Here is a 17,599-nt window from a genome sequence, read left to right as displayed (position 1 = left end):
CTGTACATGGGCTCCTGGAAGAATAATTTGCCTTCCTTTCAGGCTGGAACATATTTTCATTTCATGCATTTTGTTTGTTTTATGATGTCTAGAAGTGAGAGAACCCCCAAAGTGCCTCATTACTGGTGATTCAGGAGGGAGCTTGTCTACTTCCTCTGACTCCCTAAGGAATTATAAAGGAAAGGGAAGATTGTCCTTACTGCAGATTAATGGTAAATTTAAAGTGGGGAAGTTCAAACTAACTCAAGTCTTATAAATATAATATTATGTGCTCATTTATGTACTCTTATCAAAGGATGAGGAGAGACATGAAGAACACAGATCCTAATTGGCAATGGCCCTAACTATTCTGTGTTTAGAATATATTTGTTTGAAGTTGGGTAAAATGGCCCAAAATATATTGTTGGTGGATTTGACTGATACCAAGAGCTAGAAAATATCTGGGAGGGGTAACTGGATTGGGTCCAGTTCTTTTTCAGTGTCTCTTCAGTTTTCTCTTCTTACTGATATGACAAAATGTCTGAAAAAAGTAGCTTAAACAATTGTTTGTTCTGGTTCATGGTTTGAGGGCACACAGTCTACCATAGAGAAATGCAGTGGTGGTGGTGTATGAGGCAGCTGTCACAGCCACAGTCATGAAGCAGAAAGAGAGGTAGATGCTGGTGCTCAGCTCACCTGGAATTGAAAGCAAGATTGGATGTGTGTCCAGCCTATTCCCTGCTTGTTGTTTGACCCTTCCTTTCCTAAGGGGAATCCTACTCTACTTTGAGCTGCAACGAGCCTAACTCTAGCCAATGAAAGGCTGGATAATAGCAGTCATGACCAAACCCACAGCTGTCTCCCATAGGCTTCTCTGAGAGTCACTGCCATGTGGCCAATGTGTGGCAAGTGAAGTTTCTCAAAATGACTTTGGGAAGCTCCCTTTGACTTTCTTTTCCTTACCTGGGATGCTACGAATGGGTGTTGCCACATTAGCCACCTTGGAAACATTGGTGTCAATGTGTGTTCTTGGGGCCTGAAAGGAGCCACAATAGGACAAGCTAATAACTAGCAGGTGATTTTCCTGACATAGTCTGCTTCGGATTAATCTGTGACAGACTTACTCCTGTCGACAAGGACTTAAGAGATTTCATTTTAGGAATTTTTCCTGTTATTGATATGCTTTTCATCTTATTATTAAATATATAATAGTCCCTGGGTATTAGCCTGTCTTTTTTAGATGTCTGCAAATCTATGTGGTTATACTCCACTATAGTGACGGTATGTAGACAAATAGATGACTTAAGTCTTAGTGATGATCCTATAAGATTTCCTAAAATTATATCAGTGATTATTAAGCTCTTTTATTGTGGAACTGCTATTAGGACCTTTTCTGATAGTCAAAATTGCAATAAGACCTCTCTCAGTCTCTGATGTGTCAGCAGTTAATTGCTCTTACATAGTAACCAGACTTTCTCCTACTCAAAGCACATTCAAAGAGGTTATAAAACAATTATCCAAAGTTCATAAAAAGAGAACTAATGATTTACATAGATGGTAGGTCAGAAGATAAAATATTGACTTGACTCTGTGCTCCTGCTCCTCCCTAAGTGTTCCTCTTCTACAACAGCTCTACAGTGACCGCCGCTATGAGGGAGATCATGCACCTGTAGGCTGGGCAGTGTGACAACCAGATTGGTGCCAAGTTCTGGTAGGTAATCAGTGACTAGCATGGCATTGATCCCACTGTTACGTACCATGGAGATAGCAACCTCCAGCTGGAGTGCATCAACCTGTACTACAAGTACAGTACAACCTGTACTGGTGGCAAATATGTGCCTGACACTGTGCTCATGGACTTAGAGCCCGGCACCATGGACTCAGTGTGTTCAGGGCCCTTTGGGCAGATCTTCAGACCTGATAACTTACTCTTTGGTCAGAGTGGGACTGGGAACAACTGGGCCAAGGGGCACTACACAGAAGGTGCAGAGCTGGTTGACTCCGTGTTAGACCCTGTAAGGAAGGAAATTGAGAGCTGTGACTGCCTGCAGGGCTTCCAGCTGACCCACTCCCTGTGTGGGGGGATTGGGTCTGGGATGGTTACCCTCCTTATCAGCAAGATCTGGGAGGAGTACCCAGACAGAATCATGATCACCTTCAGTGTGTTTCCTTCCACCAAGGTGTTGGACACAGTGGTTGAGCCCTACAATGCCACCCTTTCAGTCCACCAGCTTGTTGAAAACACAGATGAGACCTATTATATTGATAATGAATCACTTTATGACATCTGCTTCAGAACCTTAAAGCTGACCACACCCACTTATGGTGTCTGCCAGCATGAGTGGGGTGACTACTTCTGAAAAGCAAGAAGAATCTGGCCTGTGATTCCCTGGCCAGATAAATGCTGACCTGAGGAAACTGGCTGTAAATATGGTGCCTTTCCCTCGCCTGCACTTCTTCATGCCTAGCTTTGCCCCCTTGACAAGCTGAGGAAGCCAGCATTACCATGCCCTGACAGTTCCTGAGCTCATGCAACAGATGTTTGATGCCAAGAACATGATGGCTGCCTGTGATTCCTGCCATGGGCGCTACTTGACAGTGGCTGCCATATTCAGGGGCCACATGTCTATGAAGGAGGTGGACGAACAGATGCTTAACATCCAAAACAAGAATAGTAACTACTTTGTTGGGTGGATCCCCAACAATGTGAAAACAGCTGTCTGTGACATTACACCTCGGGGCCTAAAAATATCTGCCACATTCATTGGCAACAGCACAGCTATTAAGGAGCTGTTCAAATGCATCTCAGAGCAGTTCACAGCCATGTTCTGACGCAAGGCCTTCCTACACTGGTACACGGGCGAGGGCATGGATGAGATGGAGTTCACCAAGACTGAGAGCAACATAAATGACCTGGTGTCTGAGTACCAGCAGTACCAGGATGCTACAGCTGAGGAGGAGGGAGAGTTTGAGGAGGAGGCTGATGAGGATGTGGCTTAGAGCTGTCTTAGTCACTACAGCATGGGAGCAGTATGGATTCTTTACTCATTCACAGCTTGTCTGCTAGTCATGTCCTCTGTGCATTTGACATCCTGTGTCCTGACATCACTTGTGATGGTGCTTAGCCAGATAATCGTTCCTAATGGCTATGCATGTAAACATTCTCTGTTGTAAACTTCTATTTCAATTTGTGATTTGATTTGATGTGTGAACTTGTAATAAGCTTTTTAACATGTGATCATGTACTCTGAAAGATGTTTTAAATGCTGAGGAAAAAGAGAAGAGAGAGAATGGAGCTGAGGAGAAGTTTTTAGACACAACACTTTTTAGACAGAACTTAACTCAAGAGGAACTGAGAAGTATAGGCATAGCATTTGGGGGAAAAGGCATTGAGAGTAAGAGCATTACTGTGACATCAGAGCAAGAGGAGAGAGCAAGATTATAAGGAGAATACAGAATGGAATAACTTAGAAACTATAGGTAACATAAAAAACTAAGAGAACAATGTGCAGAATGCAGAGGAAAAAGAAGAAGCTGTAGAGAGCAGAAGGTGCAGGCAGGCTTCACCTTACCAAGGACAGAACAGGTCTTTTCACAATAACAAGGCAGACATAGTCTTATTAAAGGAACAAAGCTTTCTTCTTACAAACTTTGGTTTAATTCATTTAGCATTAAAAGGATAGACACTTTTTCTTTCTCCATGCAATAAAGATTTACCTTGCATTTTTATCCAGAATGAGTGAGTTCTTTCTGCACCAGTGCTTGGTCTTTATCTCCATATGCATATCTAAGTATGGATAAGTGTATGTAAGTATGTAATTGTGAGACTGCATGCAAGGTGGACCCAACGTGTATGAATGGAAATGTATAAATTCTCATATGTGAAGCTGTGTATGTGAATTTATGCATATTGGCCTATGTAAAAGTTTTCCTTCTACAAGTATTATTCTCTTTGCTTGATTCAGTAGAAATTTATTGCTCCAAACTTCCCCTTAGCCTGAAAAGCAAGAAGCATCTGGACAAAAGGGAAAAGGCTCTAGCAATTCATCCTTTACTTAATCTCCTGCTGTTTTAGGACAAAGTGCTAAGTGCCAGAGACTGCAGTTTCTGGCCTCAGAGGATCACAGAAGGCAGGTCAACTACAGTACCATAGTAACTTCGACATAGGTAAAATTTTTATTATTATACAGCAAACATAAATATTTCCTAGGACAAAGTGTTACCCTCTATCGACACTCTTATCCCTTCACTGCCTCAAGAAGAACCAACAACAGTGAAGTCCCCACTAGGGCAGGCCTACTGCAGGGATCATGGAGGAGAGGCCTGGACAGAATCTCATTTCTGGCTTTGGATTTTCTACTTTGGATTTGTAATTATGGAAATAATGATACTCATAAACTCTTGTTTAGTTTAACTAAATATAATCAGGATTTTCTGTTCCCCGAAACTGAGATTCAAGTATATCTGCTAATAATAGTGATATTCTATTTTAATGTCTGATTTTTCTTTCTCTTCAAAAACACAGTCAGAGTAGCAGAAAAGGAGGAGATAGTACAGGTGACATTCAAGGTCAGTCCCCATTTTTGTGATCTGGGATATCCTGGCACCAAACAGATATGTCCATGCTACGAGGACTTTGAGCCTCTATGGAGGAGCCTTGTCACCGTCTCCTTCATGTCCTTGTTCCTCAGGCTGTAAATGAAGGGGTTCAGCATGGGGGTAACCACAGTAAACATGATGGTGGCTACTGTGTCCTGAGTGGAGAAGGAGTCTGGAGGTCGTATGTAGATCCCCAGAACTGTCCCATAGAACAGAATGACCACAGTTAAGTGGGAGCTACACGTGGAAAATGCCTTGTGCCTGCCCTTGGCAGAAGGTATCTGAAAGACTGCCATAGCGATTCGGACATAAGAGAACACAATGAGAATGCAGGGGGCCACAAAGAAGACCACGGCTCCCAGGAAGACAAGTTGATTGATCCGTGTGTCTGAACAGGCCAACTTCATGAGCAGATAAGCATCACAGTAGAAGTGAGAGATCTCTGGAATGGAGGAACAGAAGGTCAGTCTGCTCATGAGGAGTGTGTGCACCAGAGCTATGAGCCCAGAGCTTATCCACACAACGGATGCCAGCCCCACACAGAGCCGGGGTGTTATGATAGTGTGGTACTGTAGTGGGTAGCAGATGGCCACAAATCTGTCTAGTGCCATGGCAGCAAGCAGAAAGGTGTCCACATTTCCAAAGGAAATTAGAAAATACATCTGAGTCAGGCAGTAGGCATAAGAGATGGTCTCCGTTCCAGACACGTGGCCAGCCAACAGCCTGGGGATGATATTGGTGGTGAAGCAGACATCATCAAAGGAAAGGTTAGCAAGGAAGAAATACATGGGGGTGTGCAAGTGCGGGTCAGAGCTGATGGCCAGGAAGATGAGTGTGTTCCCAGCCACCGTGACCAGGTACATGCACAGGAAAGCCCAGAAGAGGATTCGTTGCTGTTGTGGGTCATTTGTGATGCCAAGCAGGAGAAACTCAATGACTCCAGTCTCATTCTCTCCCCACTTGGACATCTTGCAGCTGCTTAGGCTCCTGAGGCAAATAAGTCAAACACTACAACTCATTTTGTGTTCAGAATCAAGTCATAGCTCATATAGAAGAGCTTCCTATCAGAATTCTCTCTCTCTCTCTCTCTCTCTCTCTCTCTCTCTCTCTCTCTCTCTGTTCTGTGTGTGTGTGTGTGTGTGTGTGTGTGTGTGTGTGTGTCCAGAAGAGGGCATCATATTCCCTGATACTGGAGTTATAGGTAGCTGTGAGTCACCATATGTTGGAGCCAGGAGCTAAACTTGAATCCTCTGGTGATCCATGTATTCTTTCCTCCTGAATCCTCTCTCCAGCTTCCCTTCCTTATTAATAGAGGTTTTGCCCTCCCTTTTTTGAGGCAGAGTCTCTTGGTGGTCTGAAAATTGCCAGTTCCACTCACTTGGCTCACCAGTGAGCCCCAGTGATCCCCCTGTCTGCCTTCCCAGCACTGGAATTGTCCTGTCCATCTGTGATTCTCTATTTGCCCAAGGGGACTTAGGACATCAAACTCAGGTGCTCATGCTTGTCTGACAAGCAGTACCTACAGAGCCATCTCTCTAGCCCAGTGGTTCTCAGCTTTCCTACTGCCGTGAGTGACCCTTTAATACTGTTCCTCAGGCTTTGGTGACCCCCAACCATGAACTCGTTTTCATTGTTACTTCATAACTGTAATTTTGATACTGGTATGAATCATAATGTAAATATTTATGTTCTCTGATTATCTTAGGTGATCCCTGTAGAAGGGTTGCCCAGCCTCCAAGGGGTTGTGACCCATGCTTTAGCCTGTAATAACCATGTTTTAATTGAGTTCCCTTGTATTAGAGATCATGTGTGATTTTCCTCATTCTCACGACAAAAGCTCTTTCCTTGTGTCTACTCTTCAAATGGGAGACACTGACACTGGAGGGACAAAGGACTTCAAATCCACCAGGGTCTGAGTCCACAGCTCTGCTCTCTCTGGCATCCGGTGAGCACAGCCTGGTTGGTCCTCAGGTGCTATGTTATAAGGGAAAGGACTTGGGCAGTAGGGCATTGACCACAGAGTGAGCTCCTTATATCAAAGCATCTCTGAAGTGAGACGACACCAGGAAATGAGCCCTGGCTTCAGAGCACCCACAGTGAGGAGGCAGAGCACAGTGGGAAAGTGCTGGCAAACATTTCCAGAATGTTCAGAAGCAGTGTGTGACCAGCCTGTAATAGACATACGCACAAAGCTGTTGTTTCCTGCATGGCCCAACACATGTCCTTTGCTCTGTGTGTCTCCCTGTGTCCCACAGGGTCTCACCCTGTGATGGTTTTTATATGCTCGACCCAGGGACTGGCACTATTAGAAGCTCTATCCCTGTTGGAGTAGGTGGGTCACTGTGGTTGTGGGCTCAATATCCTCCCTCATCCCTGCTTCCTGTTGGAGGTCTTCCACTAGAAGCCGACAGATGGATACCTAGAATCCTCAGCTCCTCCTGCACCCATGACTGATTGGATGCTGCCATGTTGTTGCCTTGATGATAATGGACTGAACCTCTGAACCTGTAAGGCAGCCTCAATTAAATGTTGTCCTTTAAAGACTTTTTTTGGTCATGTTGTCTGTTCACAGCACTAAAACTGTAATTAGGATACACACTTTGAAGAGTCTGTCCCCATGAAACCAAATCAAGAGGCAGTACAGCCCTTGTTTTCCATAGCAGGGTTTCAAGAATGCTCAGAATGTGTCAGCCCGCACCTCACACCCTCCCCAAGCTTCAGCATCTCCTCAATTAAATGCTCAAAGGGATTGAGATACTCAGCTGCTTAAAACGCCCCAGTGCTAATGTTCACCCTCCAGCAAAGTGTACCAAGTCTTCTGTTTCCTGATTTTCACTCACTTTTCTTACTGCATCTCCTGCCAGGCTCACCAGATTTCAAGCCTTTCCTGTCTCGGGGCCTTTGTGCTGCCTGTGATTTTGACCTGGGATTCTTTCTGTTTTGTCTCCAGTCACCTTCTCAACAAAAACCTTTTGTTTACCCTATTTTCTTTATTATTGCTCTTTTATTTTATTTCACTCTCTCTCTCTCTCTCTCTCTCTCTCTCTCTCTCTCTCTCTCTCTCTGTTTGTATGTGTGTATAAGTCACAGGAGAACTTTAAGGAGACAGTTCTCTCCCACTACCATTGGCTGTAGGGATGAGACTCAGGCAAGCAAGGTCATATTGTATGCTGGAGAGTTTTATGTAAACTTGACACAGGCTGTGGTCATAGGAAAGGAGAGAGCTGTAACTGAGAAAACTCAACCATAAGATCAGGCTGCAGTCAGATATTTAGGGCATTTTCTTAAATAGGGATTGAAGCAGGGGGAGGGGCATTGTGGTTAGTACCAAGCCTGTGCCTGGGGTTCTGGATTCTATAAGAAAGCAGGCTAATCAAGCCAAAGGGAGCAAGCCAGAAAGCAGGACCCTTCCATGTCATCAGCTTCTGCCTCCAGGTTCCTGTCCTGTTTGAGTTCCTGTCCTGACTTCCTCCAATGATGAACAGTAATGTGTAGGTCTAAGAGAAATAACCTTTACGTCCCCAAGTTGTGTTGGTGATGGAGTTTTATTACAGAAATAGTAGCCCTAACTATGGCAGATGCAGAAGCCATGAAGGGGTGCTGCTTAGTGGCTTGCTCAGTCTGCTTCCTTATTGATCCAGGGCCTTCAGCTCAGGGTTGGTCCCATCTACAATGTGCTAGGCCCTCCCATCAATCACTAATTAAGGCACATAGCCAGGACTACCTTCTGAGCCACCTCCCAGGACTCTGTCTGCAATTTCAATATGCGTTCCTTTGTGTGCAAGCTCCTTACTTACACCTCTATGCAAATTTGCTTCCTCAGTGAGTCATTTATGGTGTGTTTTCCTCATGAGGCTATGCATTCCCCAGAACAGAGACACATCCGTCTCAGTCACTGCTCAGTGCTTGGAACAATGCCTGACACATAGTAGGTGCCCAAGAAAGTAGTCAAAGGAAAGAATGTTCACAAAGGCCTTGCACACTAAAATCCAGCAACATAAAAGTGCAGCTGCAGTAGAAATGTCAGGTTGTAATTAAGAAGCCCATTGACGAAATAAAACTGAGGGGACTCAGTGCTTAAGAGGACTTCCTTGCTTCACTCCTTCTTTAAAAGGGGAACAAGAATACCCTTGGCAGGGAAGAGAGAGGCAAAGATTAAAACAGAGACTGAAGGAACACCCATTCAGAGCCTGCCCCACATGTGGCCCATACATATACAGCCACCCAATTAGACAAGATGGATGAAGCAAAGAAGTGCAGACCGACAGGAGCCGGATGTAGATCGCTCCTGAGAGACACAGCCAGAATACAGCAAATACAGAGGAGAATGCCAGCAGCAAACCACTGAACTGAGAATAGGACCCCCGTTGAAGGAATCAGAGAAAGAACTGGAAGAGCTTGAAGGGGCTTGAGACCCCATATGTACAACAATGCCAAGCAACCAGAGCTTCCAGGGACTAAGCCACTACCTAAAGACTATACATGGACCGACCCTGGACTCTGACCTCATAGGTAGCAATGAATATCCTAGTAAGAGCACCAGTGGAAGGGGAAGCCCTGGGTCCTGCTAAGACTGAACCCCCAGTGAACTAGACTGGTGGGGGGAGGGCGGCAATGGGGGGAGGGTGGGGAGGGGAACACCCATAAGGAAGGGGAGGGGGAAGGGGGATGTTTGCCCGGAAACCGGGAAAGGGAATAACACCCGAAATGTATATAAGAAATACTCAAGTTAATTAAAAAAAAAAAAAAAAAAAAAGAGGACTTCCTACTCTTTCAGAGTACAGGAGTATAGTTTCCAGCATCCAAGGCAGGAGGTTAACCACTCTATCTGAATCTCCAGTTCCATTGGTCCAGTGCCCTCTTCTGGCCTCCAAAAGTATCTGCCTGAACATACCCCCCCCCTACACAAATGTTTTTAAATAAAATAAAATAAAACAGACATTTAAAGCATGAGATTCAGTCCTATGTAGTTAGAATTGAGAGTTGACCCTTACAGTGTTCAGTCAGGGCCAGTGTTGACAAGTCTAAGGCCTATAGGAGTTTCTTCTGTGACACCATGAAAGAGGATGACAGGTGGAGCCTCCTAGTAACACAGGGCCTGTGACTACTCAGATCAGAGGTGGGTAAACTGGTTTCTACCAGTCACACGTCGCCACCATGTGTATTTCTATTTGCTTGTGTCTGGACTGTTCCACGAAGGCTTCTATGTTGTTGTGGTTTCCAGGGTGAACTGCTGGGAAGTGGTGAAAATTTGAAGGAGAAGGGACTGGGCTGGGAGCAGTGTCTAGGCTGGATAAGTGTGCTGGCCACTCATGCCAGCTCAAAATATGCACTTCCAGTTTTAGGGGATATATGACCTCTTCTGGGCTCCAGGCAAAATACTCATGCAAGTAATAGTAGATAGATAGATAGATAGATAGATAGATAGATAGATAGATAGATAGATAGATAGATAATATAGATAGATAAATAGAAAGGTAGATAGATAGATAGATAGATAGATAGATAGATAGATAGATAGATAGATAGATAGATAGATAGATGATAATAGACAAACAAACATGAATAGGTAGAGATGATAGATAATAGATAGGTGATATTGAATAGTTAGGTGATAGATATGTGGTACACAAAAAGATAGGTACATAAAGATGATAGATTCATAGGTAGATAGAAATTATATATATCTGGATAGACAGACAGACAGACAGAATGACAGACAGACAATTTTTTTTGGAATTGAACTGCTGGTAGGTCTTCTAGCACCTGGGTTGTGTGCTTGAGGTGACCCCAGTCCTTCCATTTTCATATTTCTTGTTCTGCCTACCACATGCATGTCTTTGATACATCACACATTCCTACCACCATGTGTTGCCTTACCATAGGCCACAAACAAAGAAGGCAGTGAACTCTGGAGCAAAACCCCTCTAAAACCATGAGCCCAAATCAACCTTCCATCTCTCAAGTCGACTGCCTCAGATGTGACTTACAGCAATGGAACCTGATGAATACAGATTGATAATGTACTGCAAAACATTTCAGTCACGATGATAGTTCAAAAGTTTCATAGGAAACCTGGATTTCTGATTCTTGGGAAAGCTTAGTCAGAGAACAATTCTCCACACCTTCTCATAGGGCGTCAGTCAGTCAGGAAAGTGGAAACAATAATAATGAAAAACCACTGTGCTTTAGAAAATGCCCTCTATGCTCTCTATGCTGACTTGCTTTGTGTCCCTTAACAGCCTTCCTCTGTAGTAAGTTTACACATGTCCCCAGTAGACTAGGAAGCACAGCAGAGATACATTCTCTGCTCCATGCCGTCAGTTCTGATCACCATGGTCCCCTGTTAATCTGGTCTTGGAGTCATTGGGGGAAATGTCCACAGTATGAACACTTCCTGCCTGTTACCCTTTCTAGGTTCTGCCTGGTGATCAGTTTGGTGGAGATGCTGAAGCAGTTCTAAAAGCTGAGAAAAAGACAGAGCTCTGTCTGTTAAGAAAAGGCAATTTTAGGGCTGGAGAGACAGCTCAGCTGTTAAAGGTTAAGCTGATAACCAAAAATATAAGACAAGGCAATTTTAGATATAGACCATTCATTTTATCATTTGAAACAGAAACAACATATAAGAAATTCTTAATGGTTTTCTTTTTTCTTTTTCCTTTTTTCCTGTTTTTTTTTTTTTTGGACACTTGGTCTGATGTAGATCAGGGTGGCCTTGACCTTGCTATATAGCAGAAGATGAACCCTGAACTTCTGAACTCTGCCTCCACCTCCTGGTACAGACATAGCAGCCATCACAGAGTTTGAATTCTTACAGAACACCTTTTACTTTCATTCAGGTCCAAAGTAAATGGCAGAAATGAGGGACTCTTGTCCAGTAGCTCACTAAGGCATTGAGAAGGTGCACATGCAGTGTGCTGTTTTATCCTTGTTAGACCACCAGATTATCAGGACCAGATCCTGTCCTCTAATAAGACTGATATGTTCCAGAAAGCTCCAAAGAGACACATAAGTGACAAGTTTGAAGGAGAGGCGGATGAGCAGGGCTGCAGCTCAGTGGAGTTCTTGTCTAGTGTTCCTGAGGTTCCTACTTTGAGCCTTGGCAGGAAGGACAGGGCTGTAACTCAGTGGAGCACTAGCCTAGCATCCATGAGGTTCTGGCTTTGAACGCTAGCACAGCACAAACCAGGGGTGGTGGTGCATACCTGTGATTCTAGCACTTGAGAGGTGGAGGCAAGAGGATCAGAAATTCAAGGTCATCCTCAACCATATAATTTGAGTTCAGCCTAGAGGTATATGACACCCTGTCTCAAAAAATGCATTCATACATACACTTACAAACAGGTAGAAAGGCATAGAGGAAGGAAGGAAGGGAGGGGAGGAAGAAGGAAGAATAAAAACAATGAAGGGACAGTTCAGATGTATCAAAATTATTAAGAGTCTGAGGTACGTGGTGATTGGCTTACTGGGAAAATGTATGGAGAATATGACAGGATAAAAAGCAATTTAAAAATATTGCCTTTGAAAGTCAATATTACCTACCATCATTTAAAAAATCTCAAGAGAAACATTAGCACCCTTTCTGGTTGATCAGAACCTTGTACTTTGAGTGGGACCCAATCCTGATCTCAACATCCCCTCCTCTGCTATACAAGAGGAAAGCGGGGCAGACAAAGACAGAGGAGGCTGGTGCTTCTGCTCCCATCCTGGCTCCTGGTTAATTTAGAAATTGAGCAGTTGGCTTTTCTCAGTTTCCCCCATCACCTGGTCTGGGTGACAATAGTGAGAAACATGGGGAGGGGGTGATCACAGTGTCTGACTCCACCCTGGTAAATGGTAGTTGCAGCTACCAGGCTGTCCTACATTTCATTTGATCACAGTCACTACCAGACAGAACACTAAGAGAATGTGGGCCCTTCCCACACTGAGTAAAGTCACAATGTGGCCAAGGGGACAGTAACAGAAGAGTAAGGTGGAGGGAGAGGCATTGAGAGGACCTAGGGGATAATTTGGTGGTTAAGGACTGACTTCACATGCACAAGGCACTGGGTTTGAGTATTAGTGCCACAGTAGTTTATCATGAGAGAAAGCAAGGACAGAGATCACACCAGGGCTGACAGGAAATGGAGCATGTGCTGAAAACCTAGGGTTTGTGCAAATGTTTCAGTGTACCTGGCCTCATTGAGCTTTTGGGCTTTCACCTGCCCTGGACAATTGTCTTTCTCCTTCACCAGACCTTCTCCAGTTTTCTACTATGCACACATCTCTGTCCTTAGTTTTACACAATGACATAAGAACATGGAAACCCAGGCTCAAGACCCCAGTCCATTCGTGTAACATGCTGGCCCAAGTCTTAGGTGGCATAGGTGACAAATCAACTCCTCAATTCCAACTAACCTCATCTTACCCAACTGCCTGAACTGATCTGAATTCCTACCCCTTGATTCTGGCCCCGGCACCCTCTTGTCTCTCCGTAAGCAAACTGTTCCACATCTGTCCACCTGAGCAGAGGAGTTTGACTAGAGTCCTGGGAGGTGACATGGATGGTTCCACCTGCCACCCATGGAACCCCTTGCTGAAACCTATCTGACCCTTCTAACACATGGCTCCCATCAGGCGTGAGAACTTCCATTTCCCCAAAGTGGTCTACTTCCTTCCCACTCACATGTTTAAAACCTCTATAGTTTTGGGGTTTAGGGTGGCTCTGAGTTCTTAGGCGGTGTGGTCTGAAGCACACTTTACAAAGTCACTGTGTAGGGGACAAAGTAAATCTGGGGGAACTTTTGGGACAGAGAATATGCAGCTACCTGGGTGACTATGGACATAAGGAGGCCACAGCACTGGTTCCAGAGATGAATGAATACACGTTTTCCACTTGGTATACAGTTGGTGAGGTATAGTCCTCTCAAGCCACTATGAAACGGCATCCAAAATATTATCTAGACATCAATATGTATTAAGACTTCTCCCACAGGTCAATTCCTTACCTTCTTCACTGTTGACTCTTCCTAGGCACGAGAGCAAGTGCCATGAACCTTTGAGCAATTAAAGCAAAAGCTAACCAACAACGGCTACCCCTGTGTAGGTTGCAGGCCCCTGTGTTCTCACTGCTCTGTGGTGATGTTGCTGTACCTGGCCTCCTGGAAGAATAGTTTGCTTTCCTTTAGGGCTGGAACATAGTTGCATTTAATGCATGTTGTTCATTTTATGATGTCTAGAAGTGAGAGAAACCCCCAAGTGCCTTATTACAGGTGATTCAGGAGGGAGTTTGTCTGCTTCCTCTGACTCCCTAAGGACTTACGAAGGAAGGGGAAGATTGTCCATACTGTAGATTAATAGTACATTCAAAGTGGGTCACTTAAAAATAATTCAATCCCAGTAGAAATGGGACTCCTGTAGAATCACTAAAGATGTTGTCCGTGTCCTTTCTAAATATTCCGTGCTCATTCATATACTCTTATCAAAAGATGAGGAGAAACGTGAAGAGCACAGATCCTATTTGGCAGTGGACCCAACTAGTGTGTAGTTATAGTATATTTGTTTGAAGTTGGATGAAATGGAAAAAATAATAAAATAAAATAAAGTTTGGGGAGATTTGATTGACACCAAGAGCTAGAGAATTTCAGGAAAGGGACACGGGACCGGGTTCTGCCCTTCAGTGTCTCTTCTTACTTCTATGACAAAATGTCTGACTAAAGTAGGTGAGGAATGGTTTGTTCTGGCTCCTAGTTTGAGGGGACACAGTGTACCATAGAGAAACACGATGATGGTGGCATATGAGGCAGCTCGTCACATTACGGTCAGGAAGCAGAGAGAGAGGTGCTCAACTCACCTGGGATGGTGGCTCCTACATTCAGGGTAGGTATCCCCTCAGCTAAACTTTTTTTGGAGTCATACGTGTAGACATGCTCAAAGGTAGGTTCCCATGTTGAACCTAAGTCCATAAAAGTCTAATATTAAGGTGGATCATCAGAGCATCACAGCCCAGCACCACAACATCTCAGCACCACATCATCACACAGCCATAGTGTAATAGCATCACAGCACCACAGTATTCCAGCATCACAGCGTCATAGAATGACAGCATCATAGCTTCCCAGCATCCCAGCATCACAGCATCACAGCATCACAGCATCACAGAAACACAGCATCCCAGCATCATAGAATGACAGCATCCCAGCATCCCAGCATCCCAGCATCCCAGCATCCCAGCATCCCAGCATCCCAGCATCCCAGCATCCCAGCATCCCAGCATCACAGCATCACAGCATCACAGCATCCCAGCATCCCAGCATCACAGAAACACAGCATCCCAGCATCCCAGCATCCCAGCATCCCAGCATCCCAGCATCACAGCATCACAGCATCACAGCATCACAGCATCACAGCATCACAGCATCACAGCATCACAGCATCACAGCATCACAGCATCACAGCATCACAGCATCCCAGCATCACAGCCTTACACCACGACAGTACCACATCACTACAGCATCATAGCATCCCAGCATCCCAGCATCACAGCATTACAACATCACAGCATCCCAGCATCACAGCACCCTAGAATCACAGCATCCCAGCATCACAGCATCACAGCATCCTAGAATCACAGCATCACAGCATCACAGCATCACAGCATCCTAGAATCACAGCATCCCAGCACCACATCATCACACAGCCATAGTGTAATAGCATCACAGCACCACAGTATTCCAGCATCACAGCGTCATAGAATGACAGCATCATAGCTTCCCAGCATCCCAGCATCACAGCATCACAGCATCACAGCATCACAGAAACACAGCATCCCAGCATCATAGAATGACAGCATCCCAGCATCCCAGCATCCCAGCATCCCAGCATCCCAGCATCCCAGCATCCCAGCATCCCAGCATCCCAGCATCCCAGCATCCCAGCATCCCAGCATCCCAGCATCACAGCATCACAGCATCACAGCATCCCAGCATCCCAGCATCACAGAAACACAGCATCCCAGCATCCCAGCATCCCAGCATCCCAGCATCACAGCATCCCAGCATCCCAGCATCACAGCATCACAGCATCACAGAAACATAGCATCACAGCATCACAGCATCACAGCATCACAGCATCACAGCATCACAGCATCACAGCATAACAACCACAGCCTTACACCACGACAGTACCACATCACTACAGCATCACAGTATCCCAGCATCACAGCATCTCAGCATCACAGCATAACAGCATCCCAGCATCCCAGCATCACAGCACCCTAGAATCACAGCATCCCAGCATCACAGCATCACAGCATCCTAGAATCACAGCATCACAGCATCACAGCATCACAGCATCCTAGAATCACAGCATCCCAGCACCACATCATCACACAGCCATAGTGTAATAGCATCACAGCACCACAGTATTCCAGCATCACAGCGTCATAGAATGACAGCATCATAGCTTCCCAGCATCCCAGCATCACAGAAACACAGCATCACAGCATCCCAGCATCACAGCATCACAGCATCACAGCATCCCAGCATCACAGCATCCCAGCATAACAGCATCCCAGCATCCCAGCATCCCAGCATCACAGCATCACAGCGTCACAGCATCACAACATCACAGCCTTACACCACGACAGTACCACATCACTACAGCATCATAGCATCCCAGCATCCCAGCATCCCAGCATCCCAGCATCCCAGCACCACAGCACCACAGCACCACAGCACCACAGCACCACAGCACCACAGCATTCTGATTAGGATTTTCAATCCCCCAACTTTTGGGGACTGGAACGTACATACCTTTCTAGTTTCCAGGGAACCGTGTGATATTAGATGCCATTGTGACAGATGTAATCATTACATCTTATATCTATTTTGTACTTGGAAGACGTTTCATGGTCTCCTGCAGTGCCTAGACATCTTTTTATTAAAGTGTATCCTGCAGTTCTTGTCAGAGTCAGGGAAGCCGTGTGCATAGTGTTTGTTTGCATTCTGGTACTAAGCGATATTCGCCTACTGAGCAAACGAAACATGCCAAGGCTTTCACGAGGACCTTCTTGTCTGGAAGCATCTTCCCCAGAAGCAAATTGGCACTGTGTCCAGCCTTGAACTCTGGGGTGGATATAAGAACACAGTCCCAAAAGCACTGCCTTTCCATCCACTGGCTTAGAATTGCCAGGAGGGGTTCTGTCTGTGGCATGACTTCATAGCTTTCACTCGGCTTTAGTGGGTGAGAAATATGTGAGTGGGAGGAGAAATGAGCTTAAATCCTCTTATTCTTCTGTCTGTGTCCCTTTAACCCATGGGACTTAATGGTGAATCCCAATAACAATTTAATGCGGTAGATGATCACAGGGTTCCCAAACTCCTGTCTGAATCGTCTCACTACATCTCTCCCTAAGGATTTTTCTTTGGTATGGTAGGTAATGCAGCTTCTAAAAACTACTTGCAATGAGCCAGAAAAAAATTCTTTCAGTTATGGGTTCGACTCCTGGACAGAATGAACATGGTGGTTGAGGGAGTAAATATGACTTGCCCAGGTTCTCCTTGCTGGTGCCTATGAGTTATTAAGGCATCTTTCCCCTCCCAGTGCTGGAGAAATAGCTCAGAGCTCTATATCCTGATCCATAGGCAGAGAGTTTGGGCCTGGCATGAGCCTTTGAAACCTCAAAGCCACCCCCAGTGACATGCCTCCTCCAACAAGGCCACACCTCCTCCAAGAAGGCCACACCTCCTCCAAGAAGGCCACACCTCCTCCAAGAAGGCCACACCTCCTAATCCTTGTAATCCTTCTCAATCAGTTCCACCCCTTGGTGAATAATCATTTGAACATGGTCCTTGGGGAGACATTTTTATCCAAACCACTACAGGATACCCATCCCATTTGGAATTTTTTCCTATATGCAAAACCTGTTCCTATTCATCGCTTTGATAAAATAATTATTTTAATCAGTAGGATTTCTGAAATCTATTTCATGTTTTAAGTCACAATGCAATACAAGTTGGATATCTTGGGTCCAAAACGCCTG

General features: G+C 45.1%; 1 protein-coding gene and 1 pseudogene across 1 annotated transcript; one reads left to right on the top strand and one right to left on the bottom strand.

The window, feature by feature from the left end:
• Positions 1–1,628: 1,628 nt before the first annotated feature.
• On the top strand, positions 1,629–2,979 carry Tubb4b-ps3 (tubulin, beta 4B class IVb, pseudogene 3; annotated as a pseudogene).
• Positions 2,980–4,604: 1,625 nt separating this feature from the next.
• On the bottom strand, positions 4,605–5,546 carry Or1x2b (olfactory receptor family 1 subfamily X member 2B). Its single transcript, NM_001000785.1, has one exon. It carries the CDS (start codon positions 5,544–5,546, stop codon positions 4,605–4,607), a length of 942 nt encoding a protein of 313 aa, NP_001000785.1.
• Positions 5,547–17,599: the final 12,053 nt, after the last annotated feature.

The sequence above is a fragment of the Rattus norvegicus genome, chromosome 10 (genome assembly GCF_021556685.1).
Source record: "Rattus norvegicus strain SHRSP/BbbUtx chromosome 10, alternate assembly SHRSP_T2T, whole genome shotgun sequence".
NCBI lineage: Eukaryota > Metazoa > Chordata > Mammalia > Rodentia > Muridae > Rattus > Rattus norvegicus.
This window is presented reverse-complemented; position numbering and strand designations above follow the sequence as displayed.

Bases quoted from the DNA above. Each gene is read 5' to 3' on its own strand.
- Or1x2b (NM_001000785.1), bottom strand. From the start codon at position 5,546: ATGTCCAAGTGGGGAGAGAATGAGACTGGAGTCATTGAGTTTCTCCTG.